This window comes from Erythrolamprus reginae, chromosome 2, assembly GCF_031021105.1.
Source record: "Erythrolamprus reginae isolate rEryReg1 chromosome 2, rEryReg1.hap1, whole genome shotgun sequence".
Taxonomy (NCBI): domain Eukaryota; kingdom Metazoa; phylum Chordata; class Lepidosauria; order Squamata; family Dipsadidae; genus Erythrolamprus; species Erythrolamprus reginae.
Window position 1 is genome coordinate 304,474,083 of NC_091951.1, and position 26,163 is coordinate 304,500,245.

The 26,163-nt window shown below is 40.4% G+C and overlaps 1 protein-coding gene across 8 annotated transcripts in view; it reads right to left on the reverse strand.

Moving 5' to 3' along the window:
• The window catches only part of FAM81B (family with sequence similarity 81 member B), a 61,034-nt gene that overhangs the window by 30,380 nt on the left and 4,491 nt on the right, over positions 1 to 26,163 (reverse strand). The window contains exons 1-5 of one of the 8 annotated variants that reach the window (XM_070743030.1): positions 5,185 to 5,352; positions 4,849 to 4,962; positions 4,615 to 4,702; positions 2,985 to 3,163; positions 503 to 564 (exon numbers count right to left, since the gene is read on the reverse strand). In XM_070743030.1, coding sequence (XP_070599131.1) covers positions 503 to 546 — 44 coding nt within the window. In that variant the 5' untranslated portion in view covers positions 547 to 564; positions 2,985 to 3,163; positions 4,615 to 4,702; positions 4,849 to 4,962; positions 5,185 to 5,352. Of the gene's footprint in view, positions 1 to 502; positions 565 to 2,984; positions 3,168 to 4,614; positions 4,703 to 4,848; positions 4,963 to 5,184; positions 5,358 to 26,163 lie in introns of those variants that run through there. The other 7 variants (XM_070743034.1, XM_070743032.1, XM_070743029.1 and 4 more) reach the window with 7 other exon arrangements.

Here is a 26,163-nt window from a genome sequence, read left to right on the forward strand (position 1 = left end):
TATGTATATGATATATAATATTTATAAAACAATATATATATTGTTTTACAAACTTTTTAATGTCAAAATTATATTTTAATATGTTTCTGGTCTCAAAATGACAGCAATTACGCTCCCAATGTTTGCTAGCTCTTTAGAGATCTAAGAAAACCAAACAAATAAGAAAGTTAGAAGGTTGTATGTGATTCTGGAATCTGGTTACTCATAGGACATCATTCCTTGAGGCTTGGGCCAAATATAACCCTTCTCACAGGTCATGACTATGAGAAAATAGGAAACTTATCTTTTTAAATTTAAACTTGTGAAGTACAATTATGATTAGTTAAAAAAAGGTTTATTAATGCAAATCAGAATTGCTACATTTAAATTATTATAGTTTAGCTAATCATAATTCAGTTAACAAAAAGTGAATATTGTCAATTTTCTTCTACTTTCCTTTTGTTTTATATGTATACCACATGATATATGTGATCACTGAAAGACTGGAATATGGTTCACTTACTTCTCAAGGTATTTAACCAACTCTGTTGTGTTCTCTGTTGTCATTTTTATTTGAAGTATTATCTGTAAAAAAAGAAAACCTTTTTTTAGATTAATTAAAGCAATCATTGTAGCCTATTAAGGTAGTAAATGTCGCATTACTAATGGCTTGCAGAAATGTTAAAATAGTCAGATACATACATCAATCACTTTTAGTTCTATTTATGTAGAACACAGTCAATTTTGGCAAGTAAAGTGATTAATGTGTGCAAGCCCAAAACTCACCCCTTTTGCCAGCCGAATGCCCGTTTTTGCACTGCTGGGATTCTCCTGAGGCTCCCTTCCATGGGAAACCCCACCTCCGGACTTCCATGTTTTTGTGATGCTGCAGGGGAATCCCAGCAGCGCAAAAACGGGTGCTTCGCTGGCAACGAAAGTCCAGAGGTGGGGTTTCCCAGCGAGGGGAGCCTCAGCAAAACTGCAGCATTGCAAAAACATGGAAGTCCTTGAAACCCCACCTTTGGACTTCCATGTTTTTGTGATGCTGCGATTCAATAGCAAGTTAACTGAAACATGATTCTAGACCAGCTACCTGAGTTTCTTGTTTTCAGTCAGAGTTTGTTTTTAATTGGCAAAATGTGTAAGAATGTAAGAATGCGGAGAGGGGCGGCATATAAATCCAATAAATAAATAAATTTATTCCACTTCTAGGATAACCAAATAACTTCTTGAGATTTAGTTTATCCATCTTGGACAACATGTGAGATAAGAAGATCTTATAAAATAAAATCCCTACATTATGGAACTTCAATACTGACAACAATCTTGACCTGTGTCTCCTTTAGCTATTGAATAGCTTGGTTAAAAACATTTCATAAATGTCTTTAGGAACTTTTCTTTTGGTGTTTCTAATCCAGTGGGAGAAAAATTAAATGAGTGGAATTAGCAGTGGGTAAAACCATTCATCAAGATATAAGGAACCCTATGTAGTACTGTATACACATTTCTCTCTTCTAAGACAATACAATTACCAGTGAGCTTATGAGGAATTTTTGTGACAAGGAATTATTTCTGTCACTTCTTAGCATCTAATGGCTTGAGGTCAGGGGTGGGTTCTAACTTACCTCACTGCTGGTTTGCTTCCTCCTGCACTGCGTGGACGCGTGTGCGCTTTGCGTGCATACACATGCAGAGTAGCAAAAAATCACACACACACACACACACCCAAACCAAAAACAAGATGGCGATGCATGTACAATGCTGGAAACTCTCTTCAAATCTTCTACCCTGGTTAACCATAGTTGCTTTAACCATCTCTATACTGTACACTGTTTTATAGCTTGCATTTTGTTCTTTTAATTTCTCAATCCTCTTATTTCCATTGACCTACAATTTACTCAGTCTCTCCCTTATTTTCACTTCATTCCTTCTTCATTCATATATGTTTTGTGATTCTACCTTTTTGGCAAATCATCTATTTTTCTTTTATATTGGTCAACCACTTACATTGTTTTCAATCCATATTCACTCAAGTGATACTTGACCTTATTTCTTCTTGTCTTGTAACACTCTACAATAAGTGATGCAAACACACACACCCCTCAAAGATGCCCCAGTCACACTATATTCAACTTTTATGCGTCACTTAATGAAGCTAATTCTTATTTTCCCCTTTTTTCTAGTGAATATTCATTTATCACTGCAGATATAATACTATAAACATTAACAATGTTTTTGTATCTTAGAAATTGTTCAATTATTTCCCCATATTTAATCAACTTTTTGCCAAGTCACATTTACCTACCTGCTCCAATTTTTCATCACTAATGTATAATGTGTAATTGTTTGTACTATTTATTATATAATAAATAATATAATTAGCAATAACATTATGAGCTGTGGTGGCACAGTGGTTAGAGTGCAGTACTGCAGGCTACTTCTGCTTATCACTGGCTGCCATCAGCTTGGCAGATCGAATCTCACCAGGCTCAAGATTGACTCAGCTTTCCATCCTTCCGAGGTTGGTAAAATGAGGACCCAAATTGTTGGAGGAATTATGCTGCCTCTATAAACCACTTAGAGAGGACTGTAAAGCACTATGAAGTGGTATATAAGTCTAAGTGTTATTGCTATTGCTAATGATAGCATAATCAATATACCAGAAACGTTACATATAACTAGTATTTTTCTTAGAACTTTTGCCTTTCATATCACATTATTTTTATTTATTAGACTATATGGCCACCAATATCAAATACATAACTCTGAATATTATTATTATTAAAATATTAAATATTAAAATATGTTATGTTAAAATGTTTTGTTATATTAAAAATAACAAAACCATAAACATGATTATGATTTCTAGTGAGTACCTATTGGTTGTGATGTCACCTATAAAAACATTAATAACAGAAATATCAATTTCATTGGAACACCTGACAATCATAAGTAGCAGAATTTTAAAATACCATGAACAGCATGAGGTAACTTAACTATCTTACCTCAGACTAAAGAGAGCTATGTCTATTAGTCTAACAACTCTTGCGAACGTGACTGTTATCTGGAAGACTTCGTACTTTTATCCAATTCCGAAAGATGCTTAAAACTGACATTGTTGTTTCCTTGGTGATGTCATGAAATCAAGATTCCATTTTTATGACTTGTGATGAAATTCGGGAACCTGTCTTAGTAAAACATATTATTATAGTTGTATTTAAATTCGATCCTCCAGATGACGCCATATTGAAACTCCCAGAAGATATAACTTGTTTGTCCCGTGATACGGAATGCAAAGAATTGAAGCATAGTGCAATGCAAAGAGAATCTCTTTCTCTCTCTCTCCCTCTCTCTCTCTTTCTTTCCCTTCACCCATTCATTCATTCATTTTTTGGCTTTTATGTCAGTTGATTCCTGGCAACCAGAATGCCTACCATCCCCTGTCCTATTTTCTCTCCTATATCTTCTTTTCTATACCTATACCTTTTTCTGCTATTCTCTCATAGTTATATTTTACTAATTTATTTTATCCTCTATTCCCCCTTTAATACATTCTACTTGATTATATCCTCTATAACCCTCATTGTATATTACTGTGTATTGGACAAAACAAATAGATAAATAAAAATAAAATAAACAATCTCTAGAGTTGACAAGATTTTCAGAAGTGTTGGGGCTTTAATTAGAGTGAACAGTCCAGGATTGCCTGGTTACCTAAGGATGATCTAATAATAATAATTAATAATTTAGATTTGTATGCCGCGCCTCTCCGAAGACTCAGGGTGGCTCACAACAATAATCAAAGACAATATAACATAACTCATGATCTAGAACTCACAGCATCTTGACCAGCACCTTAATCAATCTGGATCTAGCACCTTATACCAATTTGGGTCATATTATATTTTTATCTGGCCTTTTTAATGGGTATTTGGGGTAACTCATGAACCTAATATTTCTGTCTCCTATTTCCCCTACAACAATAATCCTATGAAATGTAATAAGTTGAGACAGTGACAGGCTCAAAATCACCCAGCTGGCTTTTATGCCTAAAGGAGGACTAGAACTCAGAATCTCATGCTTTCTAGGCCAGGACCCTCATGCTACACAAAACTGGTTCTCTTACATCTCTTACTGATGCTTATCCCTTAATGGGACTTCTTTTAGTATCTTTGTTTGCATTTTCAATATTGGAAATGACTTGTTTAAATTGAAAGAGGGGAAACCAATTTTTAGTTGTTTGCTTGTTTATACACAATTTATGTTCTTAAAATATTATTGCAGATAATATTGCAGCCGCTCCGAGCCTTCGGAGAGGGGCGGCATACAAATCTAATAAATAATAATAATAATAATAATAATAATTTCAAATAAGTGGTTAGCCAGTACTATCGGTTACCTTTGGCATAGTTACTTTATCTCAGTCCTAGAGCGGAACATTGAAAAATATCTATTTACCAACCTGAACTGAAGCTCTATAATAGATTATGGGCCATAATCTTCAGTAACGAGGCCTTAATTCTCGATTAGGATCATAATACTAATTTATTATTTATATTCATAATACCATTGATGCAAACAATTACAAAAATAAATTAAAAATAAATTTCCAACAAGTTAGCCAAGTATACATACAGTCAAGTCTTCGTTCAATATTTCATCAATAGTCCTCTGTGAGTGGAAAGCTCAGAACAACTAAAAAGCAACTTGAATATCCAGTTTCCTAGGATAAAATAAAATAAATTGACTCGTTCAGTTATATAGACAATTTTGAGAAATACGATTAATGTAATTTAGCACAATGGAACTAAATGAAAAAATAGTTCAAACACAAATGAATAGAATTTTATATTGTGATTTTCTAAATACATTTTCATCAAACATAGAATAGTTTTGGCATTCAGTAGCCTAATTTAGTTATAATCTCTTCTGTAGATTACTGTAGTATATCAAGGCCTCTGAAGGCATCCCATATCAGCAATTCTATTAGTAAAAAGGGAAATGAGATTGTATTTTGCTTTTAATATTTGGTTTTATAGAAAGCTATAAATCAGTCACAATAATACTCTCTTTCTCAGAAAAGCCTGAATCAAAGTTGAGGGGGGGGGGAAGCCCTTTATATTTCAACTGAATCAGAATGTCCAGTCCAATATTCTTCTAGATTGTTAGGAAACTGTTAAATGGTTAATAAAAAATGAGCAATACCTGTTGGAACACTTGGCAGAGGAATTACCATGCTTCATTCTGGTTGAAATTCAGAAAAGAATAACTCTGTTATTATTTCTTTTTTTCCCCATTTAGCATGAAAGGCAGCAGATAGATTCCACAGCACCCAGCACTGTTACCAAACTCCTTTTGTTTATTTTATGTCTCTAGGCAACCAAAATGTCTACTTTCAGTCCCGGGAGTAGGCAAGAAAGCTAAGTGCTACTACCAAAGTATGAGTGACTGTATATTTCCTTTTCATACTGTATTCTGCATTTTGCTTTTGTGGAGCTAGCACACTCTTCTGTAAGATAACACAATTGTTTTCATCCCTGAGGCTAGATAGGATCCCCCAACATAATATCACTTTAAACAATAGAGAAATGTCTCTCTCTCTCTCTCTAATAGAAACCTACACAAGTGGTTAGTTCTGTATTAGTTCCCTACTTGAATAGGAATATATCTTTTCTTCTATTCCTATATCCTTTCTCTATTCTTTCATTGATATATTTTATTCCTATATCCTATATCTTTATTCCTATATTTTATTCCTATATCTCTTCTCTTCTTTCTCTGATATATTTTACTACCAGTATATCCTCTATAACCTTCATTGTGCATTGGACAAAATAAATAAATAAAATAAAATAAAGTACACTGTCAAGGTTTGCAATCATAGTATAAACTAGCAAAGTTGGTGCAACTTTGTGAATAGAATATAGCAAACTCCTCTAAACAAGCAATGGCTAATACTTATTTCAATGTGGGTGGAGAGGTGTTTTTTGTGCATTTATATCCTATGGGTTACAGCTGAAATCACACATTTATCCGGACAGGCTGGAAAAGAAGTTTTGCCACTGCTTCTAGTAACCCACTTAGGAAGTTCTAGTGACTAGAGTAGCTGATTATTCAGAATTCTGAGCATAAAACAGCTGCTGCTATTGCAACAGGCTTAGATGCAATAAAAACAAGATTTCTGGTATGCAGAAATCTAACACCAGTAGAAATTATAATTAGAAATAGTACAAACAATGGCCAAGGGTTGGTTATGAAATGTAAAGTGAAAAAAGGGAAGTTCATCAAATTCTCATTAGTTGTCTCTTTTTAAACATAGAAACATAGAAGATTGACGGCAGAAAAAGACCTCATGGTCTATTTAGTCTGCCCTTATACGATTTCCTGTATTTTATCTTAGGATGGATATATGTTTATCCCAGGCATGTTTAAATTCAGTTACTGTGGATTTACCAACCACATCACATTGCTTCTGATCTTTCCCCCAGCTAACCTCAGATTGTGTCCCCTTGTTCTTGTGTTCACTGTCCTATTAAAAACACTTCCCTCCAAAACCTTATTTAACCCTTTAACATATTTAAATGTTTCAATCATGTCCCCCCTTTCCCTTCTGTCCTCTAGACTATACAGATTGAGTTCATTAAGTCTTTCCTGATAAGTTTTATGCTTAAGACCTTCCACCATTTTTGTAGCCCATTCATTTTCAATTGAATGCTTGGATTTGTAGCAGCAGCCAAATTTTAGCACAATGTTTATTCATTATCAGACTTTTCACCCTTAACAGGTTTCTTAAGAGAGGCATGCAATACAGGTGTCCTGATGCAATTAGAATACAAATGTCTACCCAGGTGCTATTTTTTGCCTAGTGCAGAAGAAATTAAAAAAAAAAACCATCCAACAACTGATGGGCTAACACTGAAAAAAATGCTATCCTAATTACTCTCAGTTATTAAAATAGTCTGGGAATGGTCAGGGGAAAAAAGAATGTGGCAGTGTCTCAGAGTTGAATATACACTGCCAACAGCAAGATGCAATAAAAAGGCAGCATGGCATCAAGAAAGTAATGGTGATAGGACTGGTAAAAAAAAGTTTGATTTTGTAGGCTAGGTCTCATTCCTTATAAAGGGATGGGATATATCAGCATCTGTAACTGTTAAAATTGTTGAGGATATTCAGTTCTTACTTGACCAGAGGAATGAACACAATATAAGGTGAAAGGCAACAAGACATTGAAAAAATAGCACTTTGGTAATTCTGAATTGGTCCTAATACACTTAGCACAGTGTAAAAGAATGTATATCTTTGGACAAGGACAATAATAATGAACTGTTAAAGGAGGAGAAATGACAACTCTGTCTTCAAAAAACTGAAAGCATGAGAAACAAACTCAAAATAAATCTATCTTGCAACGATAAATAATATTCCTGGAATCTTGCTGCTTCTCTTTCTTAACCTTGCCAGTCTTGATGGATTGACATGGAGAGATGAGAGTCTGTGACTTGTTGGTAAGATCAAAGGAAAAAGTATGAGACCAGGGACTATGTTTTTGTGCTCAAATCCAAGGTTCAGAAACACGTTTTATCCACATGGAAGAACGTAGGCAGTGGGGTACCACAGGGTTCAGTCCTGGGCCCTGTGCTCTTCAACATTTTCATCAACGACTTGGACGAGGGAATAGAAGGGCAACTGATCAAATTCGCAGACGACACCAAGCTGGCAGGGGTAGCCAATACCCTAGAAGACAGGCTCAAATTACAGAAAGACCTTGACAGACTAACACAGTGGGCCCACACCAACAAAATGATGTTTAACATCGACAAGAGCAAAGTCCTTCACCTAGGCAGAAAAAACCCTGGACACACATACAACCTGGGAGAAACCCCTCTTAGCAGTAGCGACTACGAAAGAGACCTCAGAGTCTTGGTGGACAATCAACTAAACATGAGCCAACAATGCGCAGCAGCAGCTAAAAAAGCCAACACAATCCTAAGCTACATCAACAGGGGAATACACTCCAAGACCAGGGAAGTCTTAATGCCACTCTACTATGCCCTGGTCCGACCACACCTGGAGTACTGTATTCAGTTCTGGTTACCACCCTTCAAAAGAGACATTGAAACTCTGGAGAAGGTGCAAAAAAGAGCAAGCAAGATGATTAAGGGATTGGAAACCAAGACTTACAAAGAGAGACTGAGGGAACTGGGCATGGATAGCCTAGAGAAAAGGAGGGCCAGAGCGGACATGATAGCAGTCTACAAGTATACGAGGGGATGTCACAGAGAGGAGGGGATCACTTTATTCTTCAGGGCACCAGAGGGCCGGACGAGGAACAACGTCTGGAAGCTGACCAAGGAGAGATTCAACATGGAGATAAGGAGGAACTTCCTGACGGTCAGAGCGATCAACCAATGGAACAACCTACCAGCGGACGTTGTGAACTCCAACACTCTGGATATTTTTAAGAGAAGATTGAACTGCCACTTGACTGGTGTACTATAGGGTTCCTGCTTGGGCAGGGGGTTGAACTCGATGGTCCCTTTCAACTCTAACAATAAATAAATAAGTTCAAGGACTTGTTTAAAAATGGGGAAATATTAAATGTAGAGGTATTATTAATAAAGGACCAAATTGATTTTCCAGTAGCTGATCTTTTGTAGCTAAACCTTACTTTGATTCTTCTATTTATTCCTGAATGTTGGCTGTGTTTCTAAAGAGATATTTACTACAGTGACCTTGATGAAACTCTGACAAGAAAATTGGAACAGCTCCAAATCAGTGATTGTATATGGATGTTAGTTCTAATGTCTGGCAGCATCAGCTGCCTTTGGCTGATCCCAAAAAGGATCTAACATGATTCATAACATGATGGAAGACCAAAGGAAGCCAAAAAGATGCTGGATGAAAAGAATGATAATGTCTTGCTGCCAAGAAATATTCATGGCACAGCAACCAAACAAGACAAATGCAGACTCCAATAGATAATTAGAACTGCAGAAAAAACAATTGCAATCAGCCTGCCATCCAAAGAAGATTCGTATGTTGTGTAGGTCAGGAGGACTGAGAAAATATCCAGATCCCCACCTAACCTGTCCCTCTATAGGGGATTGCATGTAAAACTATACACACAGACAGTTTTTCCCTCTCCTAACATCATTCTACTGAACACCTAATTCTCATAGTACTGTCTTATGTCTATTTACCCATGTTGTATGGCTGTAGTAATATTATTCTTCCTATCTAAATGCATCCTTCCCCAACTCCATCATCACAACAAGAAACTACCTTGTCTTCTCCTCCTACCGTGAATTTTGCAGAGGAGGGAGAGTAGCTATATTCTACAAAAAGTCACTAAACCTAAAAAACATCCAAGTTGCACAGGATCTTACCCTCCCTGAAATCATCACCTGTGATCTATCCCTAAATGCTACACCACTAATGTGGGCAGCCTGCTGCCCATACCCCCTTATCTTCCTTGGTTTCCTCAACCTACCCCACATCAACTGGACCCTAAATGAATGCACGACAGAATCAATCCATACAATGCGTGGAACTCATTACCGGACTCCATAGTGTCATCCCCAAACCCCCAACGCTTTACCCTTAGATTATCTACGGTTGACCTATCCAGATTCCTAAGAGGTCAGTAAGGGGCGAGTACAAGTGCACTAGAGTGCCTTCCGTCCCCTGTCCTATTGCTCTCCTATATCTCCTATACCTTTCTTCTATTCCTATATCTCTTCTTCTATTCTTTCATTGATATGTTCTATTACTATATCTTCTTTTCTATTATTTCTTAGATATATTTTACTATGAGTATCTCCTCTATAACCTTCATCATGTATTTTACTATGTGTATATAGATATATACCCACTAAAACCCTCATTGTGTATTGGACAAAATAAATAAATAAATAAACTGTTACCAATCTGGAACTTGACCAACTAGTAACAAACAATACTAGATTCAACAGCTGTCTAGACCTCATATTCTGCAACAGCAAAAGCACAACTTATGGACTACAAATAAAAGAATCATTTCCCAACAGCGACCACAGCATGATTAACTTCAGCCTCAACCTACGCTACTCCAAGAATCACCGTAATAATGTTACACCCAAGTACAACTTTTAGAAAGCCAACTATGAACTCATAGAAGCCGATCTCTAAATTCTTGACTGGCAAACTCGCTTCTCTGGCTGTAACGCTGCCAATGACCTCTACAACATATTCTTACTATCACTCTATTGGTGTGATTATTATGATTATCATTATTATGTTGCTTTGTATGTATACTGAGAGTTTTTGCAAATTCCTTGTGAGTTAAATCCAAGTTGGACAATATTCTGTTCTATTCTATGTAGTTACCAGAAGCTCAGCTTGACACTTTGTTTACTTTTATTGAAATAAACCCAGAGGCAGGGTTAGGTGAAAACGGTACCTTTATTCAGCTCAGAATAGGTAAGTGACTTTCAGCTAGTACCGTCTGCTTTGCCTGGGAGAAACCGCTCCTTTTATACATTTGCGGTTCCCGCCAAAGCAAGAGCCAGCCGCGTCTGAGCCAATCAGGAGCGACTTCCTGATTCTAGCTCAAACAGCGCTTTAACGAGGAACAAACTATTTACAGAGATACAAGGTAGCCATTACAGGATACAACACCCCTCCCTCCTTAGTTTGGATACATCCATCATGAAAGCCATGTGACGAAGTCGTCCAATCTGCCTGGTCTTCGCGAGGCTCACTCCGACCTGCGCAGTTCAGTTGCGTCCTCGCTGCCGACGGTGGAGGTCGGCTCGCTGTTGCGCGGCTGGGGCCTGTTTTGGGCTCCAGCCTGCTGATTTGGCCTGGCAGGCACAACGCTGACTTCGGAGGAGGAAGATGGTTCGGCGTCGCTGGAGGAATCTCTCTGACCCGATAAGTCCATTTGAATGTCTATAAAATCGGGTTGCGTGTTAAAGTCTGTTGAATTGGGAGAGTCTGTGTCAGCGGTTTGCTCCAGGGAGTTTTCCATGCGTTTTCTTACGTGGTCAATGTGCCGCTTCCACATTCGACCATCCTCCAGTTTAACAATATATGTTTTAGGAGCAGTTTGTTTAACAATAATTCCCTTCATCCAGTTTACACCTCCATCAAAAATTTTTACAAACACATTTTGACCCAAATACATTTGTCTTTCAGGGTTTACATACATTTGGTTATTTGTACAAAACCTTGGGTGTAACCTATCTAGTGGGGACCTTAGTTTTCTCCCCATTAGTAACTCAGCAAGGCTTATGTGCGTGTGAGTGTTTGGGGTAATGTGCTGGGTTAGCAAAAAATGATCCAAATTTTGTTGTACATCTCCAGGGTCTGATCTGCGCAATGCTTCCTTTGCCACGCGAACGTAACGTTCTGCCAAACCATTAGCCCAGGGCGAGTAAGGCGAGATGAGTGCGTGTCTGACCCCAAGACTATCTAAGAACAATTCAAACTGCCTGGCCGTTAATTGTGGCCCATTGTCAGACACTAGGATATCAGGGCAACCATGGGTAGCAAACAGCCTGCGCAGCACCTTGATGTTGGCACTTGTGGTTATGTTGTTCATTGCTATGATTTCCACCCATTTGGAAAATGCATCCACTACTATTAGGAAATATTGTGACCCCACTGGTCCTGCAAAATCAATATGGACCCTGGACCATGGCCCGGCAGGTTGCTCCCACTCTGCTGGAGTTGTTTTGGGGGGCTTAGGCCGTGATTCTTGGCATGGGTCACATTTGGCTACCCAGTTTTCAATATCAGCATCCAAACCTGGCCACCATAAGTGCCCTCTGGCTAGGCCCTTCATCCTGACAATCCCAGGATGGCCCACATGTAACATTTCAAGTACTTTTACCCTTAGGCTTTTAGGAATGATCACTCTATCCCCCCACAACAGACAACCTTTTACATATGACAATTCAAGTCTTTTGGTTTTGAAGTCACACAATTCAGGTTTCACAGAGTCATTTTGCCATCCCTTAAGTACACAATTTACCACCTGTTTTAGGATTGGATCTTGCTGCGTGTGTGCAGCCACCTCCCTTGCAGTAGTTAGTGGGTTGTCTTCGAGCTCTATCATTAAGACATCAGCAGATGGGGCAGGGTCCTCCACTAACTCTGCCATGGGGCACCTACTGAGGCCATCTGCGTGGTTGATGGTTTTACCCCCTTTATGGATGAGCTCGTACTGGTATCCTGAGAGGAAAAGGGCCCATCTGATTAATCTTGGGGACATAAATGGAGGAGTAGGCTTGTTGGGGGCTAAGAGACCCAATAAGGGCTTGTGGTCGGTAACCAATTCAAAACTTCTTCCAAAAAGGTAATTATGAAACTTCTTCACCCCTGCCACTAAAGCTAGAGCCTCCTTATCTAGTTGGCTTTAATTTCTTTCAGTATTGGTCATCGTTCTGGAAAAGAAAGCAATTGGGGCCTCTGTTTTGTTAGGCAAAACGTGAGCCAAGACTCATCCCACGCCGTACGGGGAAGCGTCGCACGTAAGCCTGATAGGTAGCGAAGTACTATACTGGACTACCACACTTTTAGAAGTTAATAATTGTTTTATTTGTACAAAGGCTTCGTGTTCAGTTCTCCCCCATGTCCAAGGGGTTTCTTTCTGGAGCAAGCGGTGTAGAGGCTCTGCTGCTGTTGCCTTCTGTTTTAAAAAAACGGAGTAAAAATTTAGAAGGCCTAAAAAAGCTTGCAATTCAGTCTTATTTTGTGGCTCTGGGGCTTCTCTAATGGCTCTCAGTTTCTCAGTCGTGGGGTGGATACCTTCCTTATCGATTTTATAACCTAGAAATTCTACACTGTTGGTTCCCCAGATGCATTTATCAGGCTTAATTCTCAACCCTTTGTCCTGAAGTCTCTGAAGTACTTCCCTTATCCTTTTGTTGAGCTGTTCTTGGTTTCCCCCTGCAATTAAGATGTCATCAAAATAGGGAATGGCCCCTTTAATCCCTGATAACAATCGTTCCATTATGCTTTGGAATATCCCTGGGGCTATGCTTACTCCAAACTGTAATCTGGTACATTTAAAGGCACCCCTGTGGGTCACAATTGTTTGCGCGTTTGCTGTCGGTTCATCGACAGGTAATTGTTGATAAGCTTGCGCGAGATCGATCTTTGCAAACCTTTTCCCTTCCCCCAGGGAGTGCAGGAGTTGTTGTACCACCGGAATGGGGTAAGGGTGATGTTGGACGGCCTTATTTAGCGTGGATTTATAGTCAGCGCAAACTCTTAAGGAGCCATCCGGTTTTAGAGGCGTGACTATGGGTGTTTCCCATGGTCCCTGCTCCACAGGAACTAAAATGCCTTGGCTTATGAGCTTATCCAGCTGCAGGTCAAGTTTGGGAAGGAGCGGAAGGGGTACCCTGCGAGGTTTGAGCCGGACAGGCGGGACCTTGGGGTCAATAGAAAACGAGATAGGGGGCCCTTTATACAATCCCAGGGTGAGGCTAAACACTTCAGGGAACTCTTGTAAAAAGTTAGGCATGCTATCACAGTTAACAGTACAAATACCAGAAATTTCAATTCCCAAAGGTTCCATCCAAGCCAACCCCAGGAGAGAGTGCTTAGCCCCTGTAACAACAATCATAGGCAGGGTACATTTAACATTCTTAAACACGATAGGTACATTCACTTTGCCCAGAATAGAGATTATCCCCCCTTGAAAATCTCTAATTACCAATGAGGTTTGCAATAGCTCAGATTTAGATAGGCTAGGCATGTACAATTTAAGCTTTTCCCACGGCATAATGGTGTATTTAGACCCTGTGTCAAGCTCCATAGAACATGGCTTGTTGTTTAGCAGTAATGAAATAACAATTTTGCCCCCATTTTTTGTTGCCGTGTTATTCACGGAAAATTGAGTGTTACCTCTTGAGTAGTCGCGGTTAGCGGCTGAGTAGTTCTTTTGGCCCGAAAAATGGAAAGGTCGGTTTTCTCGCGGTTGAGGTGTTTGATTCTGGGGTCGTTGATGGCGCGGAGTGGAGAAGGTTTCCTCCGGTGCAGATGCTCTGCAGGCTTCGGCGATGTGGCCGCGTCGGTTGCAGCGGCGGCATATGGCGTCCCGGAAGGGGCATCGTTGGCGCTGATGGTTTCCTCGGCAGCCGGCGCAGGTGGCAGCGGGGTGAGGAAATCTGTGTTGTCTCGGCTGGTCTTGCAGCAGGAAACAGCTGTCCTCGTTGCGAGCTGGTGGGCTGAGGTCGTCTGGGTCCTCAGCGCGGGAAAACGTGGAGTCTATCTTGGCGATGACTTCTTTCCTTTCATGATCCATCAGCTCTTTAGCAGCGGCGTCGGCGACCTCTGCGGTTTGTGCTAGCTTAATCACTGTTTATAGAGTCGGTTCGTCTTCGGTGAGGAGTTTGTTCCTGACCGAGGCGTTTCTCATGCCAAAGACTAAGGCATCGGTGAGGCGAGCTTCCGGGTTGTCAAACTTGCATTTCGCAAGCACCGTTCGAAGTCGCGTTGCAAATTGGTTGATTGATTCCGCTTCGCGCTGAGCCATTCTGGAGAACTGGTGCCGGAAAACCATGGCTGGTTTTGTTGGCTTGAAATGGCTTGTGAGCTTGGCTTGCAGGACGTCCCAAGCGACGGATCTTGCTGGCAGCGGGTCGGTGAGAGTTTGGGCGAGGGCGCGGATTTCTGGACCGCAGTAGTTTAGGAAGATGGCCCATCTCCGATCGGCGTCGGCGTCCCGTATTCCTGCTGCCTCGAGGAAGATCTTGAAGTTGGCTAAGTAGTCGTCCCAGGAAGTCTTCTCGGGATCGAAGAACTCAGGAGCCCGGCCGATTTGGAGGTTGTTCATGTTGGACGCGAGGTTTCTTCCGTCCGTCGTCGCCAGTGAAATAAACCCAGAGGCAGGGTTATTCAGCTCAGAATAGGTAAGTGACTTTCAGCTAGTACCGTCTGCTTTGCCTGGGAGAAACCGCTCCTTTTATACATTTGCGGTTCCCGCCAAAGCAAGAGCCAGCCGCGTCTGAGCCAATCAGGAGCGACTTCCTGATTCTAGCTCAGACAGCGCTTTAACGAGGAACAAACTATTTACAGAGATACAAGGTAGCCATTACAGGATACAACATTTATGGTATGCTGTGTTGGATGATTCTTGAAATGGAACCTGCTGCTCACCTAAATACATGTCTACATAAATACACTGCTCAAAAAAAAATACAGGGAACGCTGAAAGAACACATCTGAATGAATGAAATATTCTCAATGAATACTTTGTTCTGTACAAAGTTGAATGTGCTGACAACATGTGAAATTGATTGTCAATCAGTGTTGCTTCCTAAGTGGACAGCTTGATTTCACAGAAGTTTTATTTACTTGGAGTTATATTGTATTGTTTAAGAGTTCCCTTTAATTTTTTTGAGCAGTATATAATCCACATTAGTGGGTTCGAAATCCCGTCGCTTCTGATTCACTTGTGTGCGTGCCTGGTGTTTCTGTGCATGCGCAGAAGCATCCCAGGCAGGTGGGCAGAGCCTTCTGCCACTGCCGCTGCTGGTTCACTGAACCGGGCTGAATCAGAAGCAACCTACCACTGATCCACACGATTACAGAGTTCAGTCTTGAGCCATGGTGTCCAAGGCAAATTGTAATTTGGTCATTCTGTGCATCTAATTAGATAATCAAGGTTGGTCTTCTGCTGGTTACTGACTGCAATAAAGTTATCTGATTTGATCAAGGTTAGTCACACTTTATCTGAATAAAATTCTTTCTTGCTAATACCAAAATCTGGAAAGGTGCTATTTTCTATTTTTAGACAGGCACAAATCTATCAATATACAGAAAACGTTCATTATTATTATTATTATTATTATTATTATTATTATTATTATTATTATTATTTACTGGATTTGTATGCCGCCCCTCTCCGCAGACTCGGGGCGGCTAACAACAGCAGTAAAACAGCATAACAAAATCCAATACTAAAAAGCAGTTAAAAACCCATTATATAAAAACCAGTCATACATACAAACATACCATGCATAAAATTGTAAGGCCTAGGGGGAAAGTGTATTTTAGTTCCTCCATGCCTGGCGGCAGAGGTGGGTTTTAAGCAGCTTACGAAAGGCGAGGAGGTTGGGGGCAATTCTAATATCTGGGGAGAGTTGGTTCTAGAGGGTCGGGGCCGCCACAGAGAAGGCTCTTCCTCTGGGTCCCGCCAAGCAACATTGTTTGGTTGAAGGGACCCAGAGAAGACCCACTCTGTGGGACCTAACTGGTTGCTGGGATTCGTGCAGCAGAAGGCGGTCCCTGAGGTAATCTGGTCCGGTGCCATGAAGGGCTTTATAGGTCATAACCAACACTTTGAATTGTGACCGGAAACTGATAGGCAACCAATGCAGACTGCAGAGTGTTGGAGTAACATGGGCATATTTTGGAAAGCCCATGATTGCTCTCGCAGCTGCATTCTGCACGATCTGAAGTTTCCAAACACTTTTCAAAGGTAGCCCCATGTAGAGAGCATTACAGTAGTCGAGCCTCGAGGTGATGAGGGCATGAGTGACTGTGAGTAGTGACTCCCGGTCCAAATAGGGTCGCAACTGGTGCACTAGGCCAGCGTTTCCCAACCGGTGTGCCGCGGCACAGTAGTGTGCTGCGAGACATCATCAGGTGTGCCGCGGCGAGAGGCGGCGGAGGAGAGTGGGCGGATCGGGCGGGCAATGGGGCAGGGCGGAGAAGCCAGGGGCGCGTTTGGCCGGAGGCACCTACTGCCGCACCTCCCTGCCCCTGCCTCCCCACGGTGCCTCCGGCCAAACGCGCCCCTGGCTTCTCCGCCCTGCCCCATTGCCCGCCCGATCCGCCCACTCTCCTCCGCCGCCGCCTCCTGCCTTGGGGCGAGCAATCCGGGAGTCCGGGACTGTGTGGCTTTGCGCCATGAAGAGAAAACGGCCGACTTTTCCCTGCTGCCGTTTTCTCTTCATGGCGCAAAGCCACACAGTCCCAGACTCCCGGATCGCTCGCTTCTCCGGTCAGCAAAGCCATCTGCCCAGGAAAGCGCCGCGCTGGCCGGAGAAGTGAGCAATCCGGGAGTCCGGGACTGTGTGGCTTTGCGCCATGAAGAGAAAACGGCAGCAGGGAAAAGTTGGCCGTTTTCTCTTCATGGCGCAAAGCCACACAGTCCCGGACTCCCGGATCGCTCGCTTCTCCGGCCAGCGCAGCGCTTTCCTGGGCAGATGGCTTTGCTGACCGGAGAAGCGAGCGATCCGGGAGTCCGGGACTGTGTGGCTTTGCGCCATGAAGAGAAAACGGCCGACTTTTCCCTGCTGCCGTTTTCTCTTCATGGCGCAAAGCCACACAGTCCCGGACTCCCGGATCGCTCGCTTCTCCGGTCAGCAAAACCATCTGCCCAGCAAAGCGCCGCGCTGACCGGAGAAGCAAGCGATCCGGGAGTCCGGGACTGTGTGGCTTTCGGCTGGGCTAACGGGAGGCGGCGTGAGGCCGGGCGCTGGGGACGTCTGGGAGGGCGAGGAGGCTGATGGCTGCTGCGCACTCCACTCTCTCTCCGGCTCTCTCTCGCTCTTTCTTTTTCTCTCTGTTGCTGGCGTGGTGAACGAGAGAGAAAGAGAGAGAGAGAAAAAGGAGGGGAGAGAGAATGAGAGAAAGAAAGCAAGAGAAAGAGAGGGAAAGAAAGCAAGAGAGAGAGAGAAAGAAAGGGGGGGAGGGAGAGAGAGGGAAAGACATAGAGGGAGGGAAGGAGGGAGAAAGAGAGCAAAAAAGAGAGGAAGAAAGAAAGAAAGAGGGATGGAGAGAAAGAAGGGAAGGAAGGAAGAGAGAGAAAGAGGGAGGGAGAAATAGAGTGAAATGGAGGAAGAGATTTTTTTTTGTCCAAACTTTTCTTTAGCCCCCCCGCCCCCCCCCTTCAGTGTTCCCCAGAATTTTGAAAACATGAATAATGTGCCGCGGCTCAAAAAAGGTTGGGAAACACTGCACTAGGCGAACCTGGGGAAACGCCCCCCTCGCCACAGCTGAAAGGTGTTTCTCTAATGTGAGCTGTGGATCGAGGAGGACGCCCAAATTGCGAACCCTTGACCATTGAGGGGGTCAATGATTCCCCCCCCAGGGTAATGGACGGACAGATGGAATTGTCCTTGGGAGGCAGGACCCACAGCCACTCCGTCTTGTCTGGGTTGAGGTTGAGTTTGTTGACACCCATCCAGGCCCCAACAGCCTCCAGGCACAGGCACATCACTTCCACTGATTCATTGACTGGACATGGGGTGGAGATGTATAACTGGGTATCATCGGCATATTGATGATACCTCACCCCATGCCCTTGGATGATCTCACCCAGCGGTTTCATGTAGATATTAAATAGCAGGGGGGAGAGGACCGACCCCTGAGGTATCCCACAAGAGAGAGACCTAGAGGTCGACCTCTGACCCCCCACTAACACCGACTTCATATTTTATAGATCTTAAGTTATCAATATTAAACACACATCCTTGCATTTAGATGAAGAGTATTTTTGACAGATGAATTTTATGTACCATATACCTAATTAAAATTACCAGAGCCTTGGTTGGGGCTTAAGAGTGCCACATATGCTTCTTGAACCTAATGCTTTCAAATTGAATGTAGTATATTTAAGTTCTGAAGCAAACAGATGGGCTGTTCAGATTAGAGTTTTGGTATTTTGAATCTCCACAAGATTAAAATTAGTGGGGTGGGAGTTCCCGTCTTCATTTGAATGAGTGAGTGAATGAATGAATGCTAATGAAAATATAGATGGTGTTTTTATGACTATATATTTTTTTCTTGGGCGAGTTGTTTGCTTCCATTTTAGGATATCTTTTTCATCTTCTTTAATATGCTTTTTGGATTGTTTCTGTGTCCAACTTACCTTTTAAAAATGTTAATATACTTCCCCCTTCACTTTCCATCTAGAACCTATTTTGCAATAAAGATGAGCAAAGCCGCCCCGAGTCTGCGGAGAGGGGCGGCATACAAATCCAATAAATACAAATACAAATATACAAAGTCAAATATGTATTATATTTGTTCAGTCTTTTATACATAGCAAAACCAAATTCGGGTATTTTCCAAGTGAGCTCTTTTTGAAAACAATAAAAAATGAACTCGCTTAGCTTAGCATCTGTTCATAAAATGTTCGAAATAGAGATAATTTTATTACACTTTTCATTTTTCTGTAAACAAGAAGGTAATGTATTGAATTGGCTTGGTTATTGGCTTGGTTATTTATTTTCCTGTGTTTGAGAAACTATAGCCAATGTTTGCCTTTTTTATTTTATTACATCAACAGCCTGTAGTAGTACCAGCAGTAATCTTTATATACTTTTTTCTATTCTCTATCTTGTTTTTTTCCCCTGTTCGGAATTTTAGAAATGGAAAAATAACAACAATATTATTTAAATAAAATTTCTATATGGAGTACTATGTTTTTATAATTGCCACGGTATGTTTAAATCACATATTTCAGTTTCTGATGGCTTCGTTTTCTGATTTCAGTTTCTGATTGCTACATATGACAGATTTCAGAGCTGCATTGCAGAGGTCAAATAGAGACAGCATAGCTTAGACAGTATATTTGGGAAAACATAGTTAAGAAGGTTGCTCCCTGGAAATTCTCAAAGTATATCAATAGTGATGCAAAGGAATGTTGGACTTACATTTATTCTATGTGCACTGCAGGAGAATCCAAGCATGGGTTTCAAATCGTCTGATTGGCCAGAAACTGAGTTGCAAATTCTTTGGTCATGCCTCTTCCTCTGGCTGAGCGCCAGTTTTTCCAACAAAGACCTGGATCTGGAGATGATGTAGCCAATCCACTAAACTGATCACTTCTGGACCCCAGACCATACCAGAACCAAGGTGGGATTGGACTCTTCTGCAGCGCACATAGAAGAAACGTACAGGTAAGTCCAACGTTCCTTCTCCTGTGGTCTGTTTGGAGAGTCCAAGCAGAGGATATACTCAAGCTAAATCGTCGTTGGGCAGGAAACAGATTGGTCCAGGGGCCCCTCAGCCAGTAGAACCCATTGTAATGCTCATCTCCCAAATGCTGCCTCAACCGAGGCAAACATGTCGAGGTTGTAATTCATCACAAACGGTGAAGGTGAAGCCCACATGGCTGCTTTGAAAATCTCAAGGATTGATGTCTGTGCCTGTGCAGCCATGGTGTCCTGGTTGAGCATGCTCTTATGCAGCAAGGGGTGGGCCTGGCCTGGCATTCATAGGCTAGCGCAATGCAGGCCTTCAGCCAACAACTGATGGTAGATGGTGACACCTTTTTGCCCATTGTCCTGAAATGACACAAAAAGTGCCTCCAATCATCTGAAATGCACCATATACTTAATATATTTGTGTAAAGCCCTGCAGACATCCAAAGTACGCCAATGTATTTTGTTCAGATGTCTAGGATTTGAGCAAAAGTCTGGCAAGATACCCTCCTGAGCTCTGTGAAACCATATGTTCATCTTTGGTACAAACGTTGGGTCTAAATATAGGATCACTCTATCCGCATTAAAGATACATAAGTCCTGACATACCAAAAGGGCTGTTAGTTCCAGAATTCTGTGAGCTGATGTGATTACTACTAGAAAACAAACCTTGAGAGTCAATAGTCTCATGCTAGTTGAATGTAGAAGCTTGAATGGAGCAGCCGTGCTTGTAGGACTACTGACAGACCCTGTTGGTAGGGTACCTATGGACCATCGGAGGCAACAAATTGGATGCCCCTTTCAAGAAACTCCGCATCCTCGGGTGATGTGAAAGTGGGGTCACACCCTCTCCATGAAGAACGGTAGCTAAAGATGCCCCCTGTCTGCAAAGAATATTTGTGGATAGGCCCTTGTCAAATCTTACCTGCAAAAAGTCCAAAACTTATGGTACATTAGCTGTCATAGTAGATGTTGAGTGGCACATCAACAACTAAAAGAAGCCTAGGTGGCCTTGTATATCCTTGTTGTAGATGCCCTTCTGGAAGCCAAAATATTGGAAACTACTTTCCACAAAAAGTGCCCCTTCCTGAGATTCTCCCATTGAATTGACAAATCGCTAGCTTGAGCCACTACAGTTATGGATACTACATGGCTCCTTGATGGAGGGAGATCTTGTGAGCTGGTATCTTCCACAGATGTGAGATGGACAGTGTCATCAAGTCCTCAAATACCCCAGAAATGTGATCTGCCCACAAGGGATGCAGGTAAGTCTCTGCCCAGGCACATAGGTCCTGTGCCTTATGCATCAACACTTTGGAGTGTGTACCCCCTTGCCTGTTCACATGCGCCTTTGACAGACATTGTCTGTCTACAAGAGGACATTGATCCAAAAGACTGCTCGAAAATTGTGGAACACCAGATGAGCTGCCCTTAGCTCCAGCCAATTGATGTCGTTGAGAAGATATCGTGGCAACCAACAGCCATGGGCAACCTTGGTGTTGAGGTGGATGCTCCACCCAAAAAAGATGATAAATAGATATGCATTAAGTTTTAAATTTTCTATTATGAAAAAAGAATTGAAAGGAGCACAACTGGTCTTCTAGCAAGTGGCTTTCATTGTGATACCTAAGACATCTTTCCACAGCCATTTCTCAAGCATCTACAAATAATATTTATAAGCACATTAAGACAACATAATTTCTTTAAGTTAAGTATATATTTTTGGATTCTGACTTTACCAGAGATTAGAAAATACTTACAAAAGGGGATTTGGGATGGGTATATTCACACATGATATTAGCCAGCATGTTCTAAACATGATCTGTTGCACAAGATATATTGATTTAGATTACAGTGACCTCAACCATACATTAGATGCAACTTTCATCATAAAAGCCAGAGATCCATGCTCACCCATAACAATTCACTTGGTAACTATCATTGTTTTGCAACCCAATTTCCTTTGTTCGGCTAAATTGTACAAGAATATACTATATATACAATTTCTATATCTGTGGAGGAAAGATTGTATAGAAATCGAATTAAAATCAATCAGGTACATTAGATCATAATTCAATTGGGAATTAAGCCAATATATGATATTGGCAATAATATTGAATGAGGAATGAAAAGAAAGTTAAAATTCCCTTTATATTAAGTTCACAAGGTTATATTAATTTGGTCATCGTTGCCACAGTTCTTGGGAGGATAAAATGGGGTGGGAGAGAAGAGACACACTGCCACTTACTCATTCATTTTAAGGAAAAATAGGATTCAATTACAGCAAAGAAAATTGTAGTTCACTTGAATTTCAAAAAGATAAACATACATGGGATATCTTCTCCACTGTAGTCTTCACTTAATGGGTGGTAGCATCAGTCTAATATTGGCTTTGTTGGAAAGACAACTATTAAATCCATGGACTCAAAAGCCAACCTTAGTAAGATAGCCCAACAAACCAATCTTTAAAAACCAGCAACCATAAATCAGTTCACCTAAGCAATCAAATATCCCTGAAAGCCCAAAATAACGAAACAAAAGCTAATGTCTTAAAAATAGGGACCCACAGATCCTTGAAGAACATCTTTGATGTTCCCCTTGTGAATGATGCACAGGACAAGTCCATCTAATAAGGAAATTTGGTCCTGAAGAAACATGTAGGGCTTTATAATCTGAAACCAGTACTTTAAACTAGAATATATTGGCAACAAGAGCAGTAATATTGATGGAGAAGAAATGTTATTTCAAGGCGTGTTGATCCATAGTAAGTAAAGAAATATCTTCAAGCCTCTAGTAGCAAGATATACATTTTATGTATTCCAAATATTTTTCTTTCTTATTTTAATCAGAATTCCCTCATCTGTTGCTTTGCAGATATGCTGAATCCATTTCCAGAGTTTCCTGGCAAAAAGGCTTTAACTGTACCAAGTAGCAATGTTTGAAGCTGAAATTCAACACATTGAGAGAGGAAGTTACAGAAAGCTGTGAATAATTCATCTTAAAAATGTAATTGCTCAGCTACATGTAGGCCAATCAGAATAAATTTAAACTTGTATCAACGAAAGAAACACCCGAGAATATGTATTAATAAAGTAAGTGTTTGTGTGTGTAATTTTAAGTTTTGGCAGAAGTTAAACTCTCACAGAAAAGTTTTATGCTACCTCCAGTCCTCCTTTAGTCAAAGTAAAAAAGCTAATCAGATAAATAGCATGACAGCTAATAGCCTGATCCCGTACTTATATATTTCAATATTCACAGCAATATGAAGTATGATTCAGTGTAAGGTTTTCTGCCTAAGCAGGGGGTTGGACTAGAAAACTTCCAATGTCCCTTCCAACACTGTTATTCTATTATAATGATTGAATGTTAGTTGGCAGCAGTTTCATATTCATGTTGAAAGTTAACTTGAACTGACTTTTTTGTTCTTTTTGCTTAAACGTGTTGAAAAATAAAAAGATTTCATCTTGCCATCTGTCAAAATAATTTGATTTTTTCCTAATTAGATAGCGGGTCAGAGATTCCTACAGGTTAGGCATACCATGTGTTTGTATCATGTTCTCCAAATCTGTTATTTCTGGAAATATTTTCATTATCTGCAAGATCCTTACAGAAGTTATAGAAATTAGAAATGTCTCAATACCATGGTGGCCTACATATTGTTGTGTTTGGGCTTGGAACAGCCGTTGCTCCCACAGATGGGAGAGATGCGGCACAAAGTGAGTGCGAAAGCCTGGCTGACAGCCAGGAAGACGTGGCAGACAGCCATGAGGATGAGGCCACTGCGGTTCAGACGAGTTGGCAAACAGCACGCAGGACCCAGCAGACAGCCCAGGGCATTTGGCATGCAGTCCCTCAGACAGTCTCTCTTCCTTGGATTCCTCTGCAGACCAATTCATAGACATGCGTAGCCGAAGAGCCATGCAAAGGAGGGCTCACTTCAAGGATTATTACAGGTGATCAGAGTAGCACCTGGGCTGGGTGTGGTTCCCTTAATGAGGTCTAAAGGTATAAAAGGGAACAGAGGCACAAGGCAAACTGTGGCTGTTTATCTGTGTTACTTTGTGGTTCCTGCTCTGAAGTTTCTGTTCCTTGCCTTTGGATTTCAAACCAGCCTTTTCAGGCACGTAGGAGGTAAAACCTCTGGAACTTGCTGTTTGCTCTAAAGATTCAAAGGACTCCTGAAACATTTCTGCTCCATGCAGGTTGTCTTTGTTTGCTTTTTCCTGTGTTTTGTATTTGGCTGAATTACGCCTTGCACTATCATTATTTCCTGACACTAAGGACTGTTTTAGTTAACCCTTTTTTGTTTGTTTAATACAAGTTTGCTGATTAGAAGAGCACTTGCGTGTTTGATTTCTTTTCCTTGGACTGTTACGAATTGCCTGAGCCCAGTCAGGCAGAACACATATGGATCATAAAATGTAGGAAATCCCCAAAGTTTTCTATTAATTTAATTTGAGTCTGAATAACATCATGATAAAATGAAGAATTATTTTTTTTGCATTCATTTATTTAATTTATCTGCTATCCATTTCACTATCTGTGTAACTTTTAGTTTTTTGGTAGAAAAAATTGGGATATAGCCATGGGGTTGTAGTCTTGGTTATACAGTACTAGGGTCTTATTTGAAAGTAAATTTAGCCTGTAATATGTGAGGGACAAATTACTTTTTGATCAAGACAGCAGTATGAGGTGTTTACCAGAACTTAAAAAAAAAATTATTCCCTATAATTTACTATCCTTCTAAGATAGGAGAAGGTTGGAGAAGGCTTGCTACAGGGCAAAGTATTTTTAAAAATTAAGCTCATGTTAAAAGCACTGACCAAAAACTCAACATAAATAATGTATTTATTTAGTATGTTACACTGCATAAATTCAAAATGACTAGTCTTACACAGCATGTTTAACTTGATTACAAGAAAGCCATTTTCTATGATTACGTAACAACAGACTAATCACATGAATTGAGTTTGTCAAAAACATAAGACTAAAAAGACCTAAGACTTTAATTAATCAAATATCAAGTTTAATTAATCAAGCCCACCCAAAAGATACTTGAAAATATTTAGCGTAATAAAGAAAAAGCAGAATTAGCTATTAAAAGGGGAAGAGAGATTGAATATAAAAAACTGTTATCTTCAAACTATAATTTAGTATCTAAAATTATAATTTAGCTTATTAATTATCCTACATATCACTGTGTTGTATCTTCTGATTTATGGTGTATTTTTATAATAACTATGATCATGATTTATCACTTACCACTTTTTATGTACACTGAGAGCTTATGCACCAAATATAAGTTCCTTATGTGTCCAATAAAGAATTCTATTCCATTCCATTCCATTCTCCATTTCATTCTAGTCTATTCACCAAAATAGATTTGAATCACAGGTTTCCATCTTGAACAGTTAACCGGTAACTACTTCATATTAAGGTATAGAAGAATGCTTGTATACCTTGAATGATTAACTGCAATTTAAAAAGGGTATACATTTGTGGACAACCTAATACCTGGAAGATTTCACTGGTTCTTTAACTGGAATTATTAAAATTCTATTAACAGGCAGCCATCAAAAAGTACCACAAATGGAATTATTTATCAAATTAAGTTACCTAGGAATCCATACTGAAAAAAATAATGGATATCTGAAGAATTTCAGATTTTTGTTTTATCATCTTCAACATTTTTTCTTACTAAAATAAGTCTAACCCATTGCCATCACTAACTCGAACATGTTCAAGACAGCATGTTTAATCAGTAGAAGTCAGGAAATATCTTAAACGGCTGGACGTTGTTATTTGCAGACTTCCATATTATTGAGCAATCGTGTCACCTTTTACAACTGAACACTACAGCCTAAAGTCATGAAATTAATAGCCGCAGAATTCAGACAATCATAGGAAGAAACATAATAAATCAGAATTGCAGATCAAAGATTAGAAAAATCAAGAATACTATTTTTTAGAAAAATAAACCATACATAAACAGTCAAACAGGACAAGTAATTATAGAACTTGGAGGAGAAGAGTAAGGAAAGGGACTATCTTAGATCTTAGATACAAAAAATATAAGAAATTTAGAAGCAGAAGGTGACCGTTCCAGATGAATGGGGTGGAAAATAAGAATATGTATAGACATATAGGAATCTGATGGGTCTTGAATACAAAAATATGAACAAATTTTATCTGTGCTAATGGGAAAGAAGAAAGAAGAAGAAAATAAAAACTGATTAAAGAAATTGTGAAAAAAATAGCA